General features: G+C 51.2%; 1 protein-coding gene and 2 non-coding genes across 11 annotated transcripts in view; 1 reads left to right on the forward strand and 2 right to left on the reverse strand.

Annotated features, from left to right (window-relative positions):
• Positions 1–23,241, reverse strand: part of KSR1 (kinase suppressor of ras 1) — a 160,985-nt gene that overhangs the window by 41,940 nt on the left and 95,804 nt on the right. For 6 of the 9 annotated variants that reach the window (XM_025281018.3, XM_025281019.3, XM_025281020.3 and 3 more), the window contains exon 3: positions 2,658–2,805. In XM_025281018.3, coding sequence (XP_025136803.2) covers positions 2,658–2,805 — 148 coding nt within the window. Of the gene's footprint in view, positions 1–2,657; positions 2,806–13,880; positions 14,260–14,360; positions 14,609–21,333; positions 21,444–23,241 lie in introns of those variants that run through there. The other 3 variants (XM_025281024.3, XM_025281023.3, XM_044939521.2) reach the window with 3 other exon arrangements.
• LOC112584127 lies at positions 1,454–1,583 on the reverse strand. Its single transcript, XR_003108473.2, has one exon. It is a non-coding gene; the product is annotated as a small nucleolar RNA SNORA19 (small nucleolar RNA).
• TRNAR-CCU lies at positions 7,851–7,922 on the forward strand. Its single transcript has one exon. It is a non-coding gene; the product is annotated as a tRNA-Arg (tRNA).

The following is a 23,241-nucleotide window of genomic DNA, read 5'->3' on the forward strand; positions in this document are numbered from 1 at the left end:
TCTTAGAGTTTGTCTATTCCATCATCTCCTCAAATGCCCTTCCTTCCGCCTCACTGCATGGTGACTTCCTATTCATGAATCAACTTGGTTGAGTTAGTCTGTGTATTCCTTATGCTTGCTCCTTCAGAACTGTGGCCAAGACCTACACATGCATGCGTGTTCAGTTGCGCCCGACTCTTTGCAACCCTATGGACTGTAGCCCGCCAGGCTCCTCTGTCTATGGGATTTTCCAGGCAAGAATAATGGAGTGGATTGCCATTTCCTCCTCCAGGAGAACTTCCTGACCCAGGGCTTAAACTCAGGTCTCCTGCTTAGGCAGGCATATTCTTTACCACTGAGCCACCTGGGAAGCCATGGCCAAGACCTACACTTGAACTTAAATACTGCTCTTGTTGAGGGGATAAAAGAATGAGTTCCATGGATCTATGCGCAAGTCTGCCACCAAAGGAAACAAGCCCCCAGTTCTTCAAATTGTCTATTTAATCACCATTGCTTTAGCCAGCTCAGGGATATGGCTCTGGTTTTGCACGTGGACACTAGTCAATTGGCAGTGGCTGCTTGACAATGACTCTGGAGTCACTAAGCAGGAAGAGCTCAGGGATTGACTAGTGATGTCTGCTATGGATGAAGGATGGGGAGATTCAGCAAGCATGATCCTCCCCTGTTCACCAGCCACAGGCATAAAGAAACATCCTTTATCACCGTTCTTAAGACCAGAGATGTGAACATTTGCCATCACCCCACAGGCCTAATACTGAAAAATACATACTAATATGTGCCAGGCTCTAGACTAAGTAGATGAATTTAACTCATTTAATCCTCCAACAATTCCATGAGAGGAAGTCTTGTTAGTATGTCCATTTTACACATAAGGAAACTAAGGCACACTGAGGTTCAGTAACTAGCCTGCCAGGAGCCATGCAGTAACTGACTGCAGGACCTGAGGGACAGGGTGATCACAGGTACCACCCAGCAGGTACACTTGAAGTGCGGCCACTGCTGGGCAGGCCCATCCACCTGCCTGCACCCTGGACTTGGGTGTGGCAGGTCCCTCTTGGAGATGTAGGGCACCACAAACTAAGATGGAATGAGAAAATGCAAGGACCCTCTGCCCAGGGCCTGCTCCGGGGCACTATGGGAAAAGCATCTCCTAAGGAAGAAACCTGAGAGCAAAGTCCAGCTCAACTGAGTCCAGCTCGGGTGTGGAATCCCAGACAACTCATCCAGAGCCTCTGGTGCTTCAGCTACAAAGGGAACATATAGCAAGTGCTTCATATATTAGTGATCTTCCGATCCTGGCGTTCAGGATGGACAGACAGCAGCCTTAACACACAGAGGTCACCACCACCCAATGGCCAGAGCCTCCTCAACTCCTTACAACACAGGCATAAAGAGGGCGGACTGACAAGGTCCCCCAGATTCTCAGCTTGGGAGGCAAGTACTTTTGTTTGATGGTTGTCTGAAGGAGACTGACACAATGGCTAAATTAGTCATGCCGCTAACTTACCTCCAGGGGTTTATTGCTTAGCACATCAGAAATATCTTTTCTCTTAATATAAAGAAAAAGACAATGAAGTGTGCTTGGGCGGCAAGGGCCTGAGGCTCAAGTCACAGTTCTGCCACCCACTGCTGTGTGTCCTTGGATAAGCCTCTTCTCCTCTCTGGGCTCAGTCTCCTTCTCTGTAAAATGCAACGATAAGAATGCTAACTATGTCCCTGGCCTGTTTACTTCCTGGCATTTGCCAGAGGCCTGATGTGTTGAGGTTTTCCAAATCAAGTAAAACTCTGGACTCTGTTCAGAGGAAGACTTGATACAATGGGGCCAGGGAAGAAATTAAGCACCATCTTCTCTGGGGGAAAAAAAAAATATCAAGCTGAATATAAACCTCAGAGCCTTTCTTAAGCTTCAGGCAGCTGGAGATAAGACAAGAAGCTCAGCTAATTAAAAAATGGAGCTAATTCCATTCATTAGGTTCATTTTAAAGGCTTATCTGTGTGGGGAGCACTAAGTCTGGGCATTTGAAGCTATTTCCAGGGAAAGATTGAGAAAGCCTGCAAATAAGTTCCTGAGGAACACTATTCATCATGCCAGGATTACACACTTCGCCTGGGGCAGCCATGTCCATACTCACAGCTGAAACGTGTACAGTTTCTCTCCGCATGCTTGGCTCAGGCTGAGCCCACACCAGCGCGTGCCTTCTGAGCACACAGCCCAGATGGGGATGGAGAGGCAGGGGGAGGGTGGGGAGAGGGCTGGGCGGGGAGGGGGCTGGTGAGAAGGAAGCTAGGGAAGGGTCACAGAGCCCTACCTACAGAGGTGTTCCACAGAGGGGAAGTCATGCAGCCCCGCCCAGCAGACCAGCCTGGGGTTGGTAACAATGGCTAAAGCTTTACACTGGCCAGACCAGTGGGACCTGGGAGCCTTCTGTCTCAGGGAGAGCCTCTGTTTCGACTGGGGTCCATCACGCACTTTCTGAGCGTGGACTCCAGCCATTCCAAGCCAGCCCAGAGACCCTGGTCACACTGGCCCCACCCAGCCCCTCATCCACCCCAGCAAAAGCCCTGGTGCCCTGGGAACCAGGCCAGGCCTGGGAGAGAAATGCATCGTCCAGGCCGAGGGGGAGGGCGAGGCAGCCGACGGGACTGGCCCAACCTACCCAGGCCTGTCACCTTCCGCAGGCAGGTGAGGGCGTACTGCAGGCGGCCACACTCCTCGGCGCTGGCCCCGCAGCGCCGGAGCGTCTCCTTCACCTTGGCCTCGTTCATGTCCAGCAGGGCATCTAGCGTGAGCTCGCGGAGGATCTCCTAGAGAGGCACAAGACAGGCAGAGAACTGGGTGAGCAGTCATCCTCCTCGCAGCCAGGCCCAGCCTCCCGCTGAGTGGCAGGGGCCAGCTGCTGGGGCCGGCCTCCGACCCGCAGCCACCACTTGTCTGAGGACACCAGCAGCCAACCCCGGCCCCCACCCACAGCATCCCAGAGACAGCAGCTGAAGCCGAGACGCCAGAACTTGGGGATGGGGGCTGGGAAGAAGAGAAGGAAAAAACCAGAAACATTCTGATGAGAGCATGTTGCCCCTCTGGTCTCTTTATTTATTCCTCTGGACAGGAAAATGATGAATCATGACAACTTTGGAGAATGACAAGTACTTCAGATAAACACGGTTCTTTATAATTTTGCTATATCTGAATCAGACCAGATAGGATTCAAATAAAATTAGCTTCCAAGAAAAGGATTACAAAGAATTAACCCTCACCAGGATCTGTGTTTGGAGAAGGAAATGGCAACCCACTCCTGTATTCTTGCCTGGGAAATTCCATGGACCAAAGAGCCTGGTGGGCTACAGTCCATAGGGTCGCGAAGAGTCATGCAGGACTGAGTGACCGAATAACATCAGCAACAAAGATCTGTGTAGGTCTTTACTACCGGGCCTTATCTGATTCTCAGTTGGACTCTTCCAAGGTTTCAAGGTAGTGAAGAGAAGCGAGATGCTCGAAGCATATAGAAGACTCATTCAAACTCTGAGGATCAAGGGGGCCACATAGAGGGAACAAGATGGCCTCGGGGGACAGAGTGGCCCCCCGCTGTTCAGCAAGAAGGGAACCTTAGGTGTGAGGCTACAAGGAAGTGGATTCTGCCAACGAATGACCTAAAAATACTTGACTGTGATTTCTTCCCAAAGCTTCCGGGTAAGAGGCCCGCCTGGATGACACCCCGACTTCAGCCGGGCAAGACGCTAAGCAGGGAAGCTGGCTGAGTCCTCGGGGACTCTTCCATAAAGTCTTCCTTCTGCAGGACTGTGAGCTAACACATGCGGGATGGTGTAAGCAGCTAAGTTCGTGGTAATTTATTACACAGCAAAGAAAATGAACACAGGGACTTCCCTGGTGGTCCAGCAGTTAAGAATCCTCCTTGCAATGCAGGGGGACGTGGGTTTGATCCCTGGTTGGGGAACTAAGATCCCATATGCCCCAACGAAGCCTGCATGCCGCAACTAGAGTCCACACACCACAAGGAAAGACCCCGGGTGCCACACTGAGATGCGGAGCAGCCAAACAAACAAACAAATAATAAAACCATTACAGCCAGCAAATGTTTGAATCAAGGCCTAACTGACTCCAAAATTTGTGCTCTTCCCTCTCATCAAGGAGAGGGGAAACCCGTCCAGCTCTGAGTACTCTGAGCCACATGTCATACAGAGCCTGAAGCAGACACATAAAACAATGGCACATATCCCTGGCCTCAAGTGGCTTGTGGAGTGACTGACATGAAAATAAGTTATTACTGGGAATTGCCTGGAAGTCCAGTGGTTAGGACTCTGCTTACACTGCTGAGCCCGGAGTTTGATCTTTGGTTGGAAAACTAAGACCCCACAAGCCACGAAGAGTGGCAGAAAAAAAAAAAGACAAAAAGAAGTTATTGCAATGCAATACGATATGGACCAGCATAGAGAAAGCTCAAAGAGTTATGGGACCAGTGGAGAGACGGGGCGGGGGAGCAGAGGGGGGAGAAGTTGTTTCCGGATTTTCTATAACAGGGAAAGCCAGACAACCCACATCAAATGATTCATATAAACTTGCAGCTCTTGAGAATCTAAGTTGATTTTCACTGATTTTTATTAGCAAACTGTGTCTAATTTAACACGAGCAATGTTGCGGTCAGTCAATCCATGGTGCTATAAATCTTAGACTCAAGTGTCAAAACAAAACCTGATGAAGATACCAACTATGAGTCATTAGGGCAATGGTTTGGGGACTCTGTGATGCCTGGGGGCTGGGGCCACATCTGAAGCCCGGCATGTGGCCTCTGGTATCTGGCCTTGTCCCCTCTCCCCATCTTTGGTCTTGTGTGAATATTCTTCCATCTCCAGGATTGTGGAAAAGAAATCTCATGGCTCTTTAGAATGACTCCAAAAATTAGAAATAAACAGATACGTCACAGGAAACCCTTGGTAAGAACAACAGAGAGAGCAGGATGCTTAGATAATGGTCCCAGGGCAGAAGCTTTTATTCAATCCATGTGTCTTCTTCTTCAACAATGCCCTTCATCAAAATGCAGTTTTGACATCTTTGCCCCTCATTCCACTGAGAGAAGCCATTTGGCAATATTGTCAGGGAAGACCAAATGGAAGTGGACATTGCCCTTCACAACACAACCCTCCACCTCTCCCTGGGGTGGCCTCTGTTCTCACCCACACATGTGCGTTTTCCCAAGGCTGTGATGACTCAGCAGTTTTCTCGAAAGTAGAGATTCCAGTATCTGCTTGATTTGGGGGTGGAGGTGGTATTGATGACGACAAAGACAAGCCTAGGAACCCAATCCCCAATCTGACTACAATGCAAAGGCGAATTTTTTTTTTTTCTTTTATATACGTTTCCTCCCCACCCACTTTAAGTTTCTGTTTCTCCAGCATAATAACTACATTTATTATTACAAACTATTTGCTAGAGCTTTACAAGACGTCCAGGGCCTTGTGTACTGACTCCACTCAAAACAATTCAGCAAGGAGATGCCGCTAAGCCTGTTTTATCGAGGCTCAGTGACCTCACACTATGCAGCTTAATAAACGGCGGGCGCCACAACCCAAACCCAGGTGTGTCGAGTCCCAGAGCACCTTCAGTTACCCCCAACCGTCATTCATGAACTTGGGCAAAGCAGTTACCCAGGGGAAAATGATTTTTTTTTTCAAAGTAAATTAAAGGAACTAATTTCTACCTGCTTTCTGAAAACAAAACAAAACCTGTATTGTAAATGGAAGTGCTTTGTCATTGGCAAGTGAAGGAACCCCCTAAATAAGAGAAATAATAGGTTCAAATTCATGGTCTTTAAAAAAAAAAAAGAATGAAAAGAAAAAGCATTCCTTTATAGCTTTGAATGAGCTAGAAGCGTTGTCTCCATCCCCTGAGGCTGCAGGGATCAGTTCATCCCGTGGGAATAAGGGAACAGGGTCTGCTTTCCCTTCCCCCTGTGGGCTCTCTTTCATTCTCCAATTCACACCAAGGGCTGGCTAGACAAATTGAGGGGGGATAGGGTATGGAACCCTTTCCTGGGATAGAAGAGCCAACCCAGGGTCCCGCTTGTACAGGAGCTGCCCAGTATCTCCCAGGACAAGCATCACTTTCTGGGGAGTGCACCATGTATGTCTTCAGTGAAACAGGAGTGCTCAGCACACCAGCATCGCTAGGATTTCTGACTGTTTCTTCTGCTTTCTAATCCATCCTCCCTGCAAAGTTGGATCATTGAAGTGGGGAGAGGGAACCACCCTGTTCTGCCTAAAACCTGCAGTCAGTGACACTATCCACCAGTTAGCAGGTTATCTGGTAGAGTTAGGGTCTCAAACACACAAGCCTCAGGATGAGGTTTCAGGAAAAAAAATGAGGTATGTGAGCATGTTGCCCCTTGATCTATCTTTTGATGGAGATAAAAGTACTAGAAGGGGCTCCTTAGGTGGTGCTAGGGGTAAAGAACCTGGCTGCCAATGCAGGAGACACAAAAGACATGGGTTTGAACCCTGGGTCAGGAAGATTCCCTGGAGCAGGGCATGGCAGTACATACAATACATGGCAATACACTCCAGTATTCTTGTCTGGAGAACCCCATGGACAGAAGAGCCTGGCTACATTCCATGGGGTCACACAGAGTCAGACATGACTGAAGCAACTTAGCACGCACGCAGAAGTACTAGAAACGCTTCTCTTGCCTCTTTACTAGACAACAAGAATCTCAAGGACAATGCTTATCAGAAACCCACTCTCTGCTCTATGTCAGGGGGTGAGCAGAGGCTATGAGAGGGGCTCCATATCATCTTATAAAGAAATCAGAATTTTTATTTTAAAACAGCTGATTTTTATATGGTGGCAACTCATGCAAATCTGTGCAGACCAATCACGTCAGAGCCCCCAGATGACAGCACAGAGAGCCCAGCAGCAAGGGCTTGGGCAACACATCAGCGGGTAGCCAGGCCTTCTCAGCCAGGTGCTGCCATGGCTCTGGGACCCCACCATGAAAGCCAAGTGGGCCCTGGCCTTCCAACTCCTATGAGTTTATTCAGAAAGTAATATTAGTCACTTAGTCGGGTCTCTGTGACTCCATAGACTGCAGTCCACCAGGCTTTTCTGTCCGTGGGATTCTCCAGGCAAGGATACTGGAGTGGGCTGCCATCCCCTTCTCCAGGGGACCTTCCCGATCCAGGGATCGAGCCTCGGTCTCCTACGTTGCAGGAAAATTCTTTACTATCTGAGCCACCAGGGACCCAAAGTTAATCCAATTGAGAAGGGACCATCCATGAGAGAAGTGCGCTGGAACCAGGCGAGCCAGCATACAAAAAGACGCCTCCCCTGGCCTCTGCTGCGCCTCTGGCCAGTCAGGCTGGGCTAGTGGCTGTGCAGCCCCAGGAGGGGCTCTGACATCTCCTCCCATCAAGACTCAGGCAATGCCCCCACCAGCAAGCCTCACACATGGATGTGATCCTCCTGCTCAGACACAAGCACAGCCAAGTCTGGGTTAGGAGGCTATTTCAGACCAGGGTAATTCATGTACAATTGTCCTGCGTAATCTCTAAACGGAAAGCAAATTAGGGAATGAGTGTTACCACCTGCTGAAGGTGAACTCACGGGCTCGCTGACAACCCAGCAGGCAAAGCCGCCCGGAAATGCTCTCAGGTCTGAGAGGCCCTGAAACTGTGGGAGGGTCTCTCACCCTCCTGGAGGCATGTGAAGATGCCAAGTTGTCTCAAGCCAGGCGTCCAGACCCTGGAGTTCTGGAGATGACAGGCTGAGGATCCACACTGCCTCAGGAATTAATGTCCATCCCACCCCAGCTTCCGTGTAAAGAAGAAAATATGGGAGGGACTTCCTGGTGGTCCAGTGGCTAAGACTCTGTGCTCCTAATGCAGAGGCCCAGGTTCAATCCCTGGTCAGGGAACTAGATCCCGCGTGCTGCAACTAAGGCCCGGAGCAGCCAAATAAATAAATAAATACTTAAAAAGAAGAAAAAAATATGAACTAGAAACCAGGAAGGGAAGACGTGTTGTCCGACCCATTGTTGGAGATGCCCCAGTTCCACCCAGCCCCGGATGCCCCAGTTCCACCCAGCCCCGGGTCAGCACCTGAGCATGGAGGCGGGCAGCGGGGCTGTGGGACAGGGCACGCTGGCTCCCTGCCTCTGCCCATCCCCTCGAGCCACAACTTACTTCTCCCGTAGGTGACATTAAGTTATGCTTTCTGATAATAATTAGAGGGCAGGGCCAGTGGAGCAGGGAGGTGACTCCCAGTCTGTGATCGTGAAACTGCTGGCTGTGTTCTCGGCAGCAGAAGGCGGGGTCAGGCTGGCCCAAGCACGCTGCCCCTCCCCTCCGCAGCTGGCAGCGACTGGTGTCACAGGCCCGGCTGGGTATCAAATGGTGTCCCAGGACTTACCAGCAGCCACGGGGCTGCCTGGGGTCTATACTTAGCAAACGGTGCCGGCTGACATGGAGAGCTGTCCCCCTGGCCATGGCCAGTCAGGAGGGCTGTGGAAATGCCAGGGACTTCACAGACTCCGTGTGGACCACGTGCCACAAGAATCCATGCGGCTCAGGACAGAACTGGGATGAAGACCTGGCCTGAGGGAAGGCCGAGAGGCAAGCCCACACTTGGGGTCTCCTTCTGGCATTGAGTCTAGTCCTGGAGCATAGCACGGACTGGTCACAGTAGTAACTGCCTCAACCAGCACACCCAGCACGCATGGTCCATCGACCAAACCTGGATTTCTGGTGGGTGGGCAGAGGTGTCCCCAACTGGCCTGGCTGGGGCTTAATTCAAGAGCCGGGATCCTTCACCTCAGATGCTTTCCAAGGAGCTGGTCACAGCAGAGAGGCCAGAGGTGGACTCCCAGAGCCCTGTACACCCCTCTGTGGCCAGCGCAGCAGAGACAGAGGAGCAGGGGGTTCTCTGGCAGCCCAGGCGGGGAGCCCACATCGCTCCAGTTGGCAAGGGGGCACCTGACAGATGTTCCTTCCTGCCTTCTCACCACCACTGGTGCCGAGGGAGAAGAAGGGGTGAGACTTGGATAATAATAGCTGGATATTCTAGGAAGCACAGGAGGGGCTGAGGCAGTGAGGGGCTTGGGTCAGGCAGCCTCCTGGGGTTTCCATGGAGATCAGCAAATAGCTTAGGGATACTGGCTTTGTCTCTGGGCCATGTCTGGACCTAGTCACTATCCCAGTTCTGGGAAATGAGAAAAAGCCCCTCCTGGGAAAAGTCACCCTGATAGAGAGGGCTTCTCTCTATCACTTCCCAGTGAAAGAAGGGTCAGATTTGGTCGGAACTCTACCAACCTTGGGCCAGTCCCTGCCCCTCTCTGGGCTTCGGTTTCATCATTTATAAAGTGAGTAGGTTTGGCTAGATCAGGTCAGTGTCTCTCAACCCTGTCAGCAACCTGGAATCACCTGGGAAGCTTTAAAAAAGGATCCTGGGACTTCCTTGGCAGTACAGTGGTTAAAACACCTCATTTCCACTATGGGGGAGTCGGGGTGGGGGCTGGGCATGAGTTCAGTTGCTGGTTAGGGAACTAAGATCCCACATGCCAAGCAGCAAGGCAAAAAAAAAAAAAAAAAAGGATCCTGATAACCGGGCCCCACCTTACATCAATTGAATCGGAACTTCTAGGGGGTGAGAACCATGAGGGCAGACAAGCTGTGGGGCCTTAAGTCTGGCCAAAGTAGTCCAAGGCAGAAAGGTTTAAGAAAGTGGGGCTGGCTGGGGCAGGGCAGCACCCTGGGGGCTTGACCTCCCACCTGTCCCTTCACAAGGCCTCTGATCCTTCAACTCAACCACAGCCCAACCCAAGCTCACAAACATCCCAGGAGATGCACTCTCCTGTACCCTGGTGCCTCCCTCCCTCCCACAAGGTGGGGTGGACGTTTGCAGAGCAGGGAACCTGGTGGACTCTTCAGGGAGTCTGGCCTACACATCAGAACATCTGGGATTGAAAGAGGGCGCAGTAGTGGGATAGGGTGTGGAGGTGGAGGGGTGCAGGTCAAAGCAGAGGAGGTGAGAAGGGGGTCAAAACAGGGTGAGCAACAAGCAGTTACTACTCAGCTCTTGGGTGCCAGGAACTCTGTTAGATCAACTATAGAGGCCAGGACAGGTGATCCTCATAAAAGCCTGAGATGGGTGACAAGGCTCAGAGAGGCTAGGCAGCTGGCTCAAGGTCACACAGCCTGTTTGGTGAGGCTGAGGCATGGGCAACTACCTCTTCACAGTCAGTTGGCTCTGCCTGCACTGGTGCCCACTTCTCTGCTCTATAATGTGGGATCCTTTTCCCAGGGTAAGGTCTTCTTGGCATCACAGGTCCCATCTGGTTTCTAGGCTCCACACTGTGCCCTCCTTCCATGCCAGCTGGGGTGCACTCCGGCTGTGGGGTTAAAAGCAGCTGCAGGAGGCCTCCAGGGGTGGGGGGGGTGCGGTTCTTCTCTCTACAGGACTTTTGAACCCCCTTAGCAGTCCTGCCAGGCCCCCTCAGTCCCCCTCCTGCCCTCTGGAGGAGGCGGGTGCTCTCCGAGTCTGCCTGAGACCAAATCTCAAGCTTCCGACGGCATCTGCTCTCACCACGGCCACCACCATCACCCCGGGGGCTGGCCTCACCCTCCTGGTAGGCCTGTCTTGGGGCTGCCTCCCAGGTCCCATTCTTCCTCCCATAAACCCTAGGCATCTTGCAGGAATTGGTACACTTTTTCTGAACAGGCCATAGAGTATCTTCATCTTTACAAGCCATATGACCTCTGTCACAACTATTCAACTCTGCTATCAGAGCTCCCAAGCAGCCGCAGACAATATGGAAACACATGGGTGTGGCTGGTGCCAGTAAAACCTTACCTATGCACACAGAAACATGAATTTCATTTAATTTTCACACGTCACAAAATTTTTTTTGTTTTGCTTTTCCTACCAGTTACAAACATGAAAACCATTCATAGCTCCAAAGGCTGTAGAGAAACCAGTAGCGGGCTGGACTGGGTCCACAGGCTGAAGTGGGTCATTCAGCCACTCAACAAACACACACCAGCTATGCTGGGCCCAGAGGACAGGCAAGGCAGGCCCACATTTTTGTCACCTTTCTCTGTATCTTCAACACACGTTTCCAAAACCAATTCTCCTGCATGCTGTTTGAAAACCGCCGGATACTTCCAGCATTAGAGAAACACACACACACACCCCATAGGTCTGGGGCTGTGTGCTTCCACCCATACATACTACTCCGAAGATGGAGAGAGATGGGTGGGCTTCTATAGCAGGGGGTTCTCTTCCCCCAGGATGCTCGCTGACTGTCGGAAAGAACACAATATTGTCCACTAGACTCCACAGTAAAACGCAAGTCAAAAATGGAATACTCTAAAAGGGGCTTACTGGCTACAAGAAAAAGAACATTCCAAAGTAAGACTGGGCTCAGGGTAGGACAGGGGGTGGGTGTAACACCAGTCAAAAGAATACACGAGCCCCCTTGGGTAGGGCTTCCCCAGTGGCTCAGTGGGAAAGAATCTGCCTGCAATGCTGGAGCTGCAGGGAGATGCAGGTTCAATCCCTGGGTCAGGAAGATCCCCTGGAGAGGTGCAAGGGCATGGCAACCCACTGCAGGATTCTTGCCTGGAAAATCCCATGGACAGAGGAGCCTGGAGGGCTACAGTCCATGGGGTCGAAAAGTGTCAGACACCCGAGTGACTAACACTTCCTTAACTCTTGGGTGATGTTTAGGGAACTGGCAGATGGGGGTGGGAGGAGGTCCCTTCTGGCACAAGCAGGGCAGTGTGGAGGGGCCACAGCTGGGGCAGCTGGGGGTCAGTGGTCTGTCGCCATGAGCACCACTCCAGGGCAGCAGCTTCCCCAAGCCTGTAGGCCCTCATGGCATCCCTTGTTGACACAGCAGATGGACGAGCAGGGTGGCAGTGTAGACACTGGCCAAGCCAGCAGCGGGGTGAAGAAGAGGGCTTCCAGGGAGAGGGTGAGCATGGGACGGACCATCTCAACAGGGACACTTCTGAGATGGGAAGGGGCAGATGTGAGGGGCTGCCCAGGATGACAACTCTGGCAAAGCGGGATGCACAGCGATCCTCAGTAGAGAGTACAGGGAGCAGGGTCTGCTTAGAAATGCACCTCCCCGTGCGGAGCCCCAGCTCTCCAGGGCGTAAAGGCACCGACAGAAACACAGAGGGGTCAGGCATGGCCATTGTCTGTAGCCGGCTGGTCCCCAACATCTCCCCTTCCAGTTCTCCCCTGTGCAAACATACCAGTCAAGACAGGGTTCCCAGACAAGTCTACTCCCTCTCCTCCACACCCGCAGTGTGAGAACTCTGAGTGCAGCCAGTGAGCCCCTTACCCAGCCCCATGCCAGACTGGCTAGCCGGCAAACTCAGGGCCCAGTGATTTCACTCAGGGCCCTGGCACATGCCTGGCCCCAGCCGTGGAGTCTGACCCTCCTGTGAGGCCAGGAGACAAATCTCAGATCCCTCCCTCCACCAGAGGGGCACATCCCAGTGTTGAGCGCAAAGTCTGTCCTTTGGGGCCATGGGTCAAGGGCTGGGGTGGGGTGGTGGGAGGGATCGGGGATAAGCCGCACTGCAGGAAGTGAGCACAGAGCTGGAGACCTGAGAGGCAGGCTGCTCCACTCACGACAGAGGCCCATTGTTTCTGAGCTGCCCCACGAGGTCCAAGCAGGAGACTGAGATCTCTTGGGAGACCCTGGAAGGAGGCAGCCCCCTTTCTGTAGTTTTCCAGAAACTCTGTAAACAGCTCCTGGCCCATGGCAGTCACAGAGGACTCAAGCCAAGGAGACCATCGCCAGAGCCATCAGGGGCTGAGGGCAAGAAGGGGCCAATGCGTATTCATGAGGCTGGGAAGACAGGAGAGAAAGTCTTCCTCTGCCAAGTTCAAAGGCAGAGGACACTTGGGGGTGTGCTAAGTCGCTTCAGTCTGACTGTTCAGTGTCTGACTCTTTGCGGCGCTACGCGATGTGTAGCCCGCGGGGCTCCTCTGTCCATGGGATTCACCAGGCAAGAATACTGGTGTGAGTTGCCACTGCCCTCCTCCAGGGGAATCTTCCGGACCCAGGGATCAAACTCGCGTCCCTTTTGTCTTCTGCATCGGCAGGTGGGTTCTTTACCACTAGTGCCACCCAGGAACCCCTCAAAGGACCCTTAGAGACATTCTAGTCCAATACTCATTTTACAGAGGAGGAAATAGAGGCCCAGAGACGGGAGGGGACCTATCTGGGTCACCCAGAACAATAGGATCAAGGCGTTGCCAGTGACTAACACCAGGATTTACCAACCCCTGGTGGGCATTCCTTACCCAGATATAAAGCTTTCATTCCTGCCAACTTTTCTGAGCTGCTCTAAGAAGGTGAGCCAAGAGGAAGACTTCCCCGAGATCTGCCCTGAGAATCTTTTCCAAAGGTGCTGACCTAAGGCACATCATGCTATGTGCTCACCTCATGTGTCCAAAGCCCCATGGAATCGGAAGCAGAGGGGTTCTTGGCTAATGGCCTCACCCTGGCAAGTCCCTAAAGTCTTGGTGGCTGAGAAGATGGTGGGTGGGCAGAAATCCCTGCTCTTGCCCATCCCGACCCATGCCCACTTTAGTGACACACATTTTTCTTCTTTTTGTAAAGAAGAAGCAAACCCCACATCACCAGCTACAGCCAAACACCCAGGTTCTGAGCTGAGCTCTAAGACCCACCCAGGGCTGTGGCACGTTGATTCTCACCCAGCTTCTTGACCTGCCTCTTTTCACAACCAATCCAATCATCAAATAACAACTCCTTGTACTACAGCCACTCGTGAGGTGGCCTGGGCACGATTGCTTCGTTGTGAAGGAAAGTGGAGTTCAGAGAGATTAGGTTACTCACCTAGGACACAGCAAGTGAGCAATGGAGCCTGGGTTGGACCCTGGTCCGTGTACCTCCAAATCTAGCACACACAGTCTCTACACAGCTTGGCCTCCTCTTATCAGGTTGACCAGAAGCGCTGAGGCAGGGCTGGGCCTGCCCATACAACTCCAGTTTCCTAAGCTCCCAGAGGAAGAAGCTGGCTCAAAACAAGCGTGTGCCCTGTTCAAACCAAAAGCACAAATGGGCCCCAAACCATTCACCAGGAGAATGGGGAAAAATCTATTTCAGTAAGTGCCCGATGGGTCCCCACCAGCCACTTCAGGGCAAAAAAGAAAGCAAATGAAATCCCATGAAATGGAACGCACATTCTACCCCGATATGCTCATTCTTCCTGATGTGTTCTATAAGACGGCAAACTGAGGACCCGGAGCCCAGCCAAACACACCCCCTTCCAGGCTCTCATGGAAAGGCCACTTGATCCCAGACCCCAGTGCCTACCTCGCAACCCTTCGGCCGGGGCTGGTCCAGGCTCCGTGCCTCACGCAGCACCACGGGAGGTGGGGTCCCTGAGCCCCGCGTAGCCTTGGCCGGCACCCAGCTCCACAGGCAATGCATGACGAGGGGCCTGAGCCCAGGGTCCCCGGCAGCCCCGGCCCCTGGTGTGGTGTCCCAGGGAAGGACAAGGTAGGGAGAAGAGTTTCTGTTTTCATGACTGTAGTGAACAGTCACTGCAGCCAAAAATAGTCTGTGCCCGGGCGCTGGAGAGTCAGCACATAGCTCCCGGAGCAGGTGCTGGGTGTAAGACACGCAGGTTCCAGCCGGCCTCGCTGCAGGGGGCCGGGTGTCGGGCAGGGAGCCAGGCACCCAGGGTACCTAGGATACAGCGGCAGACAGAGAGGTGCTCCCTGCCTCCCGGCCCTCCTCCAAAGATTCCAACTTGAGTCAACAAGGGGCATGATCATCCCCCCTCTTCCAGTGAAGCATCTGGGGAACCCCCACCCCTGCGTGAACTCCAACTGCTCCCACTGCCTCTGCGGTTCTCACAGATCTGGGGCTGGGTGGTTTAGACACCCGTGGGAAGAGCTACCAGCTATCAAAACTCAGAACCGTATGCCAAAAAGGATGCACTTGACTATGCGTAGATGGGGGGGGGGGGGGGGGCAGAAAGATCTAAAGTTATATGGCTGGCTAACAGTGGCTGGTGGGGTTGTGGGGGGACTTTTTTTTTTTCTTTTTTTGGGCTTCTCTATATCTTCAAATTTTCTTACAATAAACATGGGTCATTAGATTTAGAAAATGTTACTTTTAAAATGAAATTTTTAAAAAGAAATAATGTTCAGGATCACAGAGGGAATATACAACATGGGCCCATCCATGAGCATATAAAGTGTGTGTTTTGTGTGTGTGTGTGTGTGTGTGTGTGTGTGTGTGTTGTGACCTTGGCTTTGGAGCCAGACTTCCCGGATATGAATCCTGGCTCCTCCACTTACCATCTAAATGACCTGGGATAAGTGACGCTGCCAGTTTCTCTATCTCTAGCCTATGGAAGTGTCAGTCACTCAGTTCTGTCCAACTCTTTGTGACCCTATGCGCTGTAGCCCACCAGGCTCCTCTGTCCATGGGATTTCCCAGCCACAAATACTGGAATGGGTTGCCATTCCCTTCTCCAGGAGATCGAACCTGGATCTTCTGCACTGCAGGTAGATTCTTTACCACCTGAGCCACCAGGGAAGCCTATCTCTATCCTATTTTGGGGATACAAGCATTGCCTCTTACTACAGATTAAACATGTGTTCTCCCCAAAATTCATATGTGCAAACTTAATCCCAATGTGACGGTATTAGTAGGGTCTTTGGGACGTCCTGAGTGTGGAGCCCTCAGTTTTGAATTAGTGCCCTTATAAAAAACTCTAGAGAGCTGCCTGGTCCCTCCCATCATGTGAAGACACAGCAGAAAATGGTCATCTATGAACCAGGAAGTGGATCCTCACCAGACACAGTATCTACTGGCACCTTGATCTTAGACTTCCTGGTCACCAGAACGGTGAGAAATAAATTTCTGTTGTTTATAAGCTGCCCAGCCCACTCTATGTTATTTTTGCTACAGCAGCTGGAATGGAATATAAGACATCTCCCCAGAAGGTTACTGGGAGGACTGAAAGAGATTCTCCACGTAAAGCTCACAGCTCAGTGCCAGGCACATTGGCAACACTTGCTAAACAATCATAGTATAAATTCTCCAATAGATGACATTTAATAAGAAGAAAAAGAAAAGAAAGATCAACCAACAAAGAAGGCCAGCTGAAGGAAAGGTACCAAAATGTTTCCAGAATTTCCTCTTGGTTGTAAGATTATGATGTAAACCATCAATAAACAGTAGTATTGTTTTCTTTAATTTCTACACTTTTCATACTTTGAAAAGGGATATTTGTGTAAATTATTGGCTATTAAGAAAAAACAAAAAACACCCTGAAAAGCCAAGAAGCAATCATTACCTCTGTGTAGGGTTCCAGAGGACCTATTTTCTTTGCTTTTGTATACTTTCTAAAATAAATATTTTTTATTTTCACAGTAAAGAACATGAGGTGTTATTAAAAACAAAACCTGGGACTTCCCTGTTGACGGAGCAACTGAGCATGCGTGCCCCAACTACTGAAGCCCGCGTGCTGGAGCCTGTGCTCCACAAGAGAGGCCTCTGCAATGAGAAGCCCTCACAGCCCAGTGAGGAGCGGCCCCACACACCGCAACCAGAGGAAGCCCAACAAAGGGATGAAGACCAGCGCAGCCAAAAATAAATATTACCCCCTGCCAGAGTCTAGGCCTTTGTTGACCCATCTCTGGGCCTGAGGCCCTTCACCTCCTATACCAACAAAGGAGTTCTACTCACTGTTGGGAAAAGCAGGCACAGTGGCACCCAGAGATCCCCCCAGGGGAAAGCCAGGTGAGCCAGCCCCATGGAGAGCCCCTGGCGAGGGTGAGGGTGGGGAGCTGCAGTAGCAACAGTTGGGAGTGAGTGTGTGCTTGTGCGTGCTTCTTCTGTCAGCAGGGTGGTCTTTCCTCCAAGACACATTTCCCAAGTGCAGGTGGCATTGATCCTTCAGGCTCACCATCTTTCTGCCAAAGGGCTGAACCTATGACCTAATTTTGGCCAATGGGAGGTCTCTGTCTTATTAGCTCTGTGATTGGTTCTGATGTGAGCACACGACTAAAGCCAAGCCAATCAGAGCCTTCCCTGGGATTTTTCACCCACAGTTCTAGGGTAAGAAGCTCTCAATAGGCAATACTGCTACTCTACTGAAAAAAAGTGAGGCTTAGCTCCTGGTGCCCTTCAAGCCTGCCACGTGGAGTGGGCCTATCTGAGAAGTGTGCTCTAAAGGCATCATCTGGGCTTCCGCATCCAGACTTCCCTGGACTTTTATTACCTAGGCTGATAAAAGACTATTTTCTTCAAGCCAGCTTGTATTGGAACTTGCTACAGAAAAGTTTTAACTAGTTGTAGGAGAACATAATAGCTTTTACTTAGTAAGGGCTTACTATGTGCCCTGGTACCATGTCATTCTCCACCTATTTATCCATCCATCCATCCACCCATAATCAATAGACAGCTACTGAACAGCCAGGGTGGGCCAGGCACCTTACTCAGCACAGAGGATACAGCAGCGAACAAAATATATAGTCTCTTTCCTTAGGGAGCTTACATTCTATCAAGAAACAATAAAAAAACAAATTCAAAAATAACTAAAATACGTAATCGAGATTTGTGAATAAGTGCTAAAAGGAAATAGCATACTGAGACAAAGTGGTGGCTATGGGGGCGGGGGGCGGGGTGTGCACCTAATTTTAGACAGGATAGCTTCTCTGAAGAGCTGACTTCTATCTAAGCTCCCATCAGAGGATGAGAAGGTGCTAGCCATGACAGTATAGAAATTTCCAGACAGAGGAAACAGAATACACAGAGGCCCCGGGCTATGACAGGAAACAACCTGACCTGTCCTAACATGAGGGGACGAGTGAGAAGGGGCAGCAGGAGACACAGAAGGAGGCAGATGCGAATACTCCAGAGCCTTGAAGGCCATGGTGAGGGCTCTGGATTGGATGCTGAGTGCAACAAGATACCAGTGAAGCACCCTACTCAGAAAAGTGAGGGGGTCGGACTGGGGCTTTAAGAAGAATCACGTGGCAATTCCCTGGTGGTCCAGTGGTTAAGAATCTGCCTTTCAATGCAGAGGACACAGGTTTGATCCCTGGTTGGGGAACTAAGATCCCATAGGCCACAGGGGAACTAAGCCCTCAAGTTGTAACACAACTCGAGGTGGTGAGCCCGTGCACCCCAACTAGAGAGAAGCCTGAGCACCGCAGTGAAGAGCCTGCATGTTGCAGAGCCAACACAGCCAAACAATAAATAAATAAATATTTTAAAAAGAAGACAAAGGTCCATATAGTCAAAGCTATGGTTTTTCCAGTAGTCATGTATGGATATGAGAGTTGGATCATAAAGAAGGCTGAGCATCAAAGAAGTGATGCTTTCAAATTTGTGGTCCTGGAGAAGACTCTTGAGAGTCCCTTGGACAGCAAAGAGATCAAACCAGTCAATCCTAAAGGAAATCAACCCTGAATATTTATGGGAAGGACTGATGCTAAAGCTGAAGCTCTAATACTTTGGCCACCTGATGCAAAGAGTCGACTCACTGAAAAAAGACCTTGATGCTGGGAAAGATTGAAGGCAAAAGTAGAAGGGGATGAGATGGTTAAATAGCATCACCGACTCAATGGACATGAATTTGAGCAAACTCCGGGAGACAGTGAAGGACAGGGAGGCCTGGCATGCTGCAGTCCAGAGGGTCACAAAGAATCAGACATGACTTAGTGAATGAACAACAATAAAAAAAAGACGACGAAGAATAAAAATCACTCTTGACTCATGAACAATGAAACGGAGGGAAGGGCAAGACTGATACAAAGAGCAATGTAGGTACTAATGCACAAGTCCATGAAGTAGCAAGGACTAGGGAGGTGGCGGTGGTGAAAAAGAGACATACATGGATTGGGGATATATATTTGAAAACAGAGCTAGCGAGATTTGCTAGTCAACTGAATGTCAAGGTGGAGGAAGCAGAAGGAATCAGAAATGACTCCTCAGTTTCTAGTTAGAGCAACCGACAGACTAGTAACAGGCTCAGAAAGGTAAGGGACTTATCCAAGATCACACCATTGGCAAGGGGCAAAGTGAAGCTTATATCTGCCTCCCAGCACCAGGGGCTAGGCTGTCTAATTCCAGGGGTCATGCCCTTAAGCAATCTTGCTTTCTAATTTTGTTGCCTGCTCAAAGGCACAGAGCTGGAAGCAGGAGCCACTGAAACTTATATGCTGATTTTTTTTTAAAAGGAAGAACAATGAGAGAAGAGACTTTTTCTTTAAGATAATTAAAACAGTGTAGTGTTGACACAAGAATTTCCCAATATCTAGCTGGGCAGATCTGTTCTAGAGCAATCTTGCCTTTGAGGCAGTCCCCACAGAAGGCAGGCCTCAGGAGCCAGTGGCCCCGGAGGAAGCGACAGGCACACAGTCTTGCTCAAGTCTGCCTGTTGCCAATGGAAACCAAAGGCAGTTCAGGAACCCCAGGCCTCAGCAGCCCCCAAAGACCTCCCCAGAGACCCCTGCAATTCAACTTTCACTAGCTCAGATCAGAGAGTTCCTGAGACCAAAGAGACCAAAACTCTTGGATAATCTCACTTAGCTGCAGTCATTCATCAAGAACACTTCCTACATGCCAGGAACTGGAGACAGAGCAATGAGCAAGACACCCAGGTCCCGGCCCACGTGGCACTTCCAGTCTCGTTGGGTTTTGCTGGACTTGGTAGCCCAGAAATCTAAAAGATTGAGGAAATGGGCTCACTGTAAAAAGTGCTCAACCAGTACAGGCTGAGCAGAGCAGTCATCTCGTGATTTTTCAGATATCTAGGAACCAGGAGTACCTCTTCACACAAAGCTTAAAAGAGGGCACTCTGGCTCATGATCAGAAAAATAAATCACTTCATCCATGGAAGAGGGTGATGTCTGCAAGTCTTGTAAGGACAGGAACTCATGGGCAGTGCCTAGATCAGGACCTGACTCATAACAGGAGGTAAGTGCGTGTGCACTGGGCAAGCGCATGCGTGGACGAACAGGCAAAACGTGAGCAGGCATCCTCTGCTCCGCATCCTGCCGTGTTTCATCCTTTCCTCCCTGGGGACCCATCACCATGGTTATTTGGAGATGAGTACATCCCACCACCCTGTAAGCCCCTCAGGGCAGACTGCACTTTGTTCATCAAGGAATCCCCTGCAGTAATGAATCTGGGTACCTGGCACAAGGTACGTGATCATCGGATGTCAAACAGGTGGTTGGAAAGGAGAGAAAGAAGAAGGAGATTGAGGAAAGGAAGAAGGATGGAGGCACGAAAGAAGAGAAAGGAAGAGTGGGGAAGGGGAGAAAGGAAGGCTGGAAACAAAGAGAAAAGAGACTGAGAGAGAGGAAGAGGGCAGGGGGAGCAGGAAGGGGAGTGGAGAGGGAGGAAGACTGGAAGAAATAAAGATCAATTCAACCAGGCAACTACATACAGCAGCCCCACCCCAGGCCAGGCTATTCTGGGTCAGAGGTCAGAGGACAAAATCTGACAGGGCAAGGAAGCCTGGCTTTGGAGTCACAAGAATGTGAGTTTGAATCCTGAATTGGTTATCCGCCTGCTGTGTGACGCTAACATGTCACTCAGCGTCTCTGAGCCTGTTTGCTCAGCTATAAAGTAGGGATCCTAGTGTTTCCCCCAACCCCCATCCCAGGGATTAAAGAGGATGGTAGCTATAAAATGCTCCCTTATAGTTTTCCCTCTTCCTTCTATATCTGGTTTTAGGTCTTCTCCTGACTGGTTGGGTGATGCCCACAGGCCAGTCCACTGGCCAGGGCTCCACTTGCCAGACACACTGAGCTGGTACTGAGATCAGTGCCAGAGATCTCAACCCCTCTGTATGGAGGCAGCCCTGGGCCCGTAGGACTGACAGCCGGCCCAGATCCCTGCAGGCAGCAGGGTGAGGGTGTGGGCCGCATTCCAAGGATGCTCCCAGCTGCCAACGAGCAAGGCAGTCAGGATGGCGGGGCCTCGGGCTTCCAGAGGGAGAGGGTAGGGACGGGAAGAGGGCAGGAGGAGAGGCTAGGAGCCAGGATGGCAGGATTCATGTCTATTAAAGCTGAACCCAGGAGCCAAATACCCACTCCTTCTTCTGGTCTAATCTTCTACAGCCTCCCGCTCCACACGGCCTACCTCCTGGGGCCCACGGAGCTGCAGCCACTCCCAGCCAGTGGGAAGCCAAGATGGTAGCAGAGGTCAGGCAGCTTTCTTCTCCATCCCCAAGAGAAGACCTGACTTTAGACACAGGGATACACTGAAAGAGGAAAGAGAAACCTGCCCAGCGGGGGCCACCATATAAACCCCTTACCGGACCCGCCTGCATCTTCAGTTCTGAACACGCCACCAGCAAGAGCTTATTCAAGGAGCCTGTGGACCGTGGCTGCAGCCCTGGAATCCAGCCTCTGCATCCCCCACGCTCCCTGCTAGCAATGGTCCCAGCCAGCGCTTGCCACTTCCTTTAACAACTTCCAACAGGGAAATTGCCGAAAGAAAAAAAAAAAAATGGCTTCATGCCAGCAGGCTGTGAAATCATTTCCCCAGCTGCAGCCAGGACATGAAGCTGTGATTTTTAGTTTTTAACCTGTAGATGAGGAAGAGGGTGGGAGGAGGGTGGAAATAATCACAGTATGTGACTCTAGATGCCCAGGGGCCCTGCCTCTACACTCACTCGCCGCCTGCCCACTCCCTCATCTTAACGACCCCCAACCATCCAGATCTGCTCAGGGAGGGTGCTCCTACTCCTCACCAGTCAGGGGCACCATCACACCTTCCACCCATCCCCCCCGATGAACCCAGCCTCCTCAGTAGGAGGAGTTCTGTGTGTGTGTGTATCAGTTGCTCAGTCGTGTCCAACTCTTTGCAACCCCATGGACTGCAGCCCACCAGGCTCCTCTGTCCATGGGATTCTTCAGGCAAGAATACTGGAATGGGTGGCCATGCCCTCCTCCAGGGGATCTTCCCGACCCAGGTATCGAATCCACGTCTCCCACATTGTGGGCAGATTTTTTACCGTCTGAGCCACCAGGGAAGCCCAACTACCAAGGAAGTCCAGGAGGAGATCTACTTGTCTTCAAACAACCCTAAAGTTCTCTCTCTTCCTCTCTCACATATACACCCTTCCATGATCTCCCAGGTAAAAACCCCAACCCTTACACTCCACTCATGGAGGTTCCCATGAACCAACCCTGTTTCCTCACCGATTCCTTCCAGATCTTTGCAAATTCTTCCTGGCAAGGACCGCACAGCTCTGTCAACCCCAAGGTCTTTGCAGTTTCTGTCCCCTTCCTGCCCATTTAGCTGCCCGCTAGCACCCACGGTGAGTTTGCCCACCAGCTCCCACGGACCCCAGGCTGGCTTCCATCCGGGCACTCAGCACCGGCTGTTGACTGTGCCTCTCCCCAGCCTGGGAGCTCCTGGCCCTGGGGAGAGAGCGATTAGAGTTCTGGCTCCCAGCACAGGACCCAGACCTGCACTGCTCCATCACAGCAACAGCCAAGTAGCTATTTATATGAAAATCCAACATGACAGGGGCTTCCCTGGTGGCTCAGACGGTAAAGAGTCTGCCTACAATGCGGGAAATTCAGGTTTGATCCCCGGTTCAGGAAGATTCCTTGGAGAAGGGAATGGCAACCCAGTCCAGTATTCTTGCCCGGAGAATTCCATGGACAGAGGAGCTGGCGGGCTACAGTCCATGGGGTTGCAAGAGTCAGACATGACTGAGCAACTTACATACATACCGACATGACAGAATAAAATTTAAATTTCGGTTTCTCAACTGCACTATACATATTTCAAGTGCTCCCTGGCCACATGTGGCTGGCGGTTACCATGGTGCATAGGGCAGAATGGAATGCTTCTAGCATCACAGAAAGTTCTGTTGGATGGCGTCACTCTAGACAAAGGTGTGATGGTTGGGTGAATAGATAAAGGCATCACTAGAGCTGCCTGTCTCTAGCATCCGAGGAGAAGGGGTCAGGGGTCACACAGGTCAGAAGGGCCTGCAGCAGGCTCTGGAGCTGGAGAGGGCTGGGGTGTGTCCCTGGTGGGAAAAGAAGGGAGAGTGAAGAGTCCCTTCATCCACACCAGGACCCCAGGGGAGCCACACTGCCCTGCAGCCACTTCCATGTCCAGCCGCTCTCTTCATACAGCAGAAAGGCGTATGGAGACTGTATGACCACAAACTGGTGACTGCAATCTTAAAGACAAAGCTGAAAAA

The sequence above is a fragment of the Bubalus bubalis genome, chromosome 3, assembly GCF_019923935.1.
Source record: "Bubalus bubalis isolate 160015118507 breed Murrah chromosome 3, NDDB_SH_1, whole genome shotgun sequence".
NCBI lineage: Eukaryota > Metazoa > Chordata > Mammalia > Artiodactyla > Bovidae > Bubalus > Bubalus bubalis.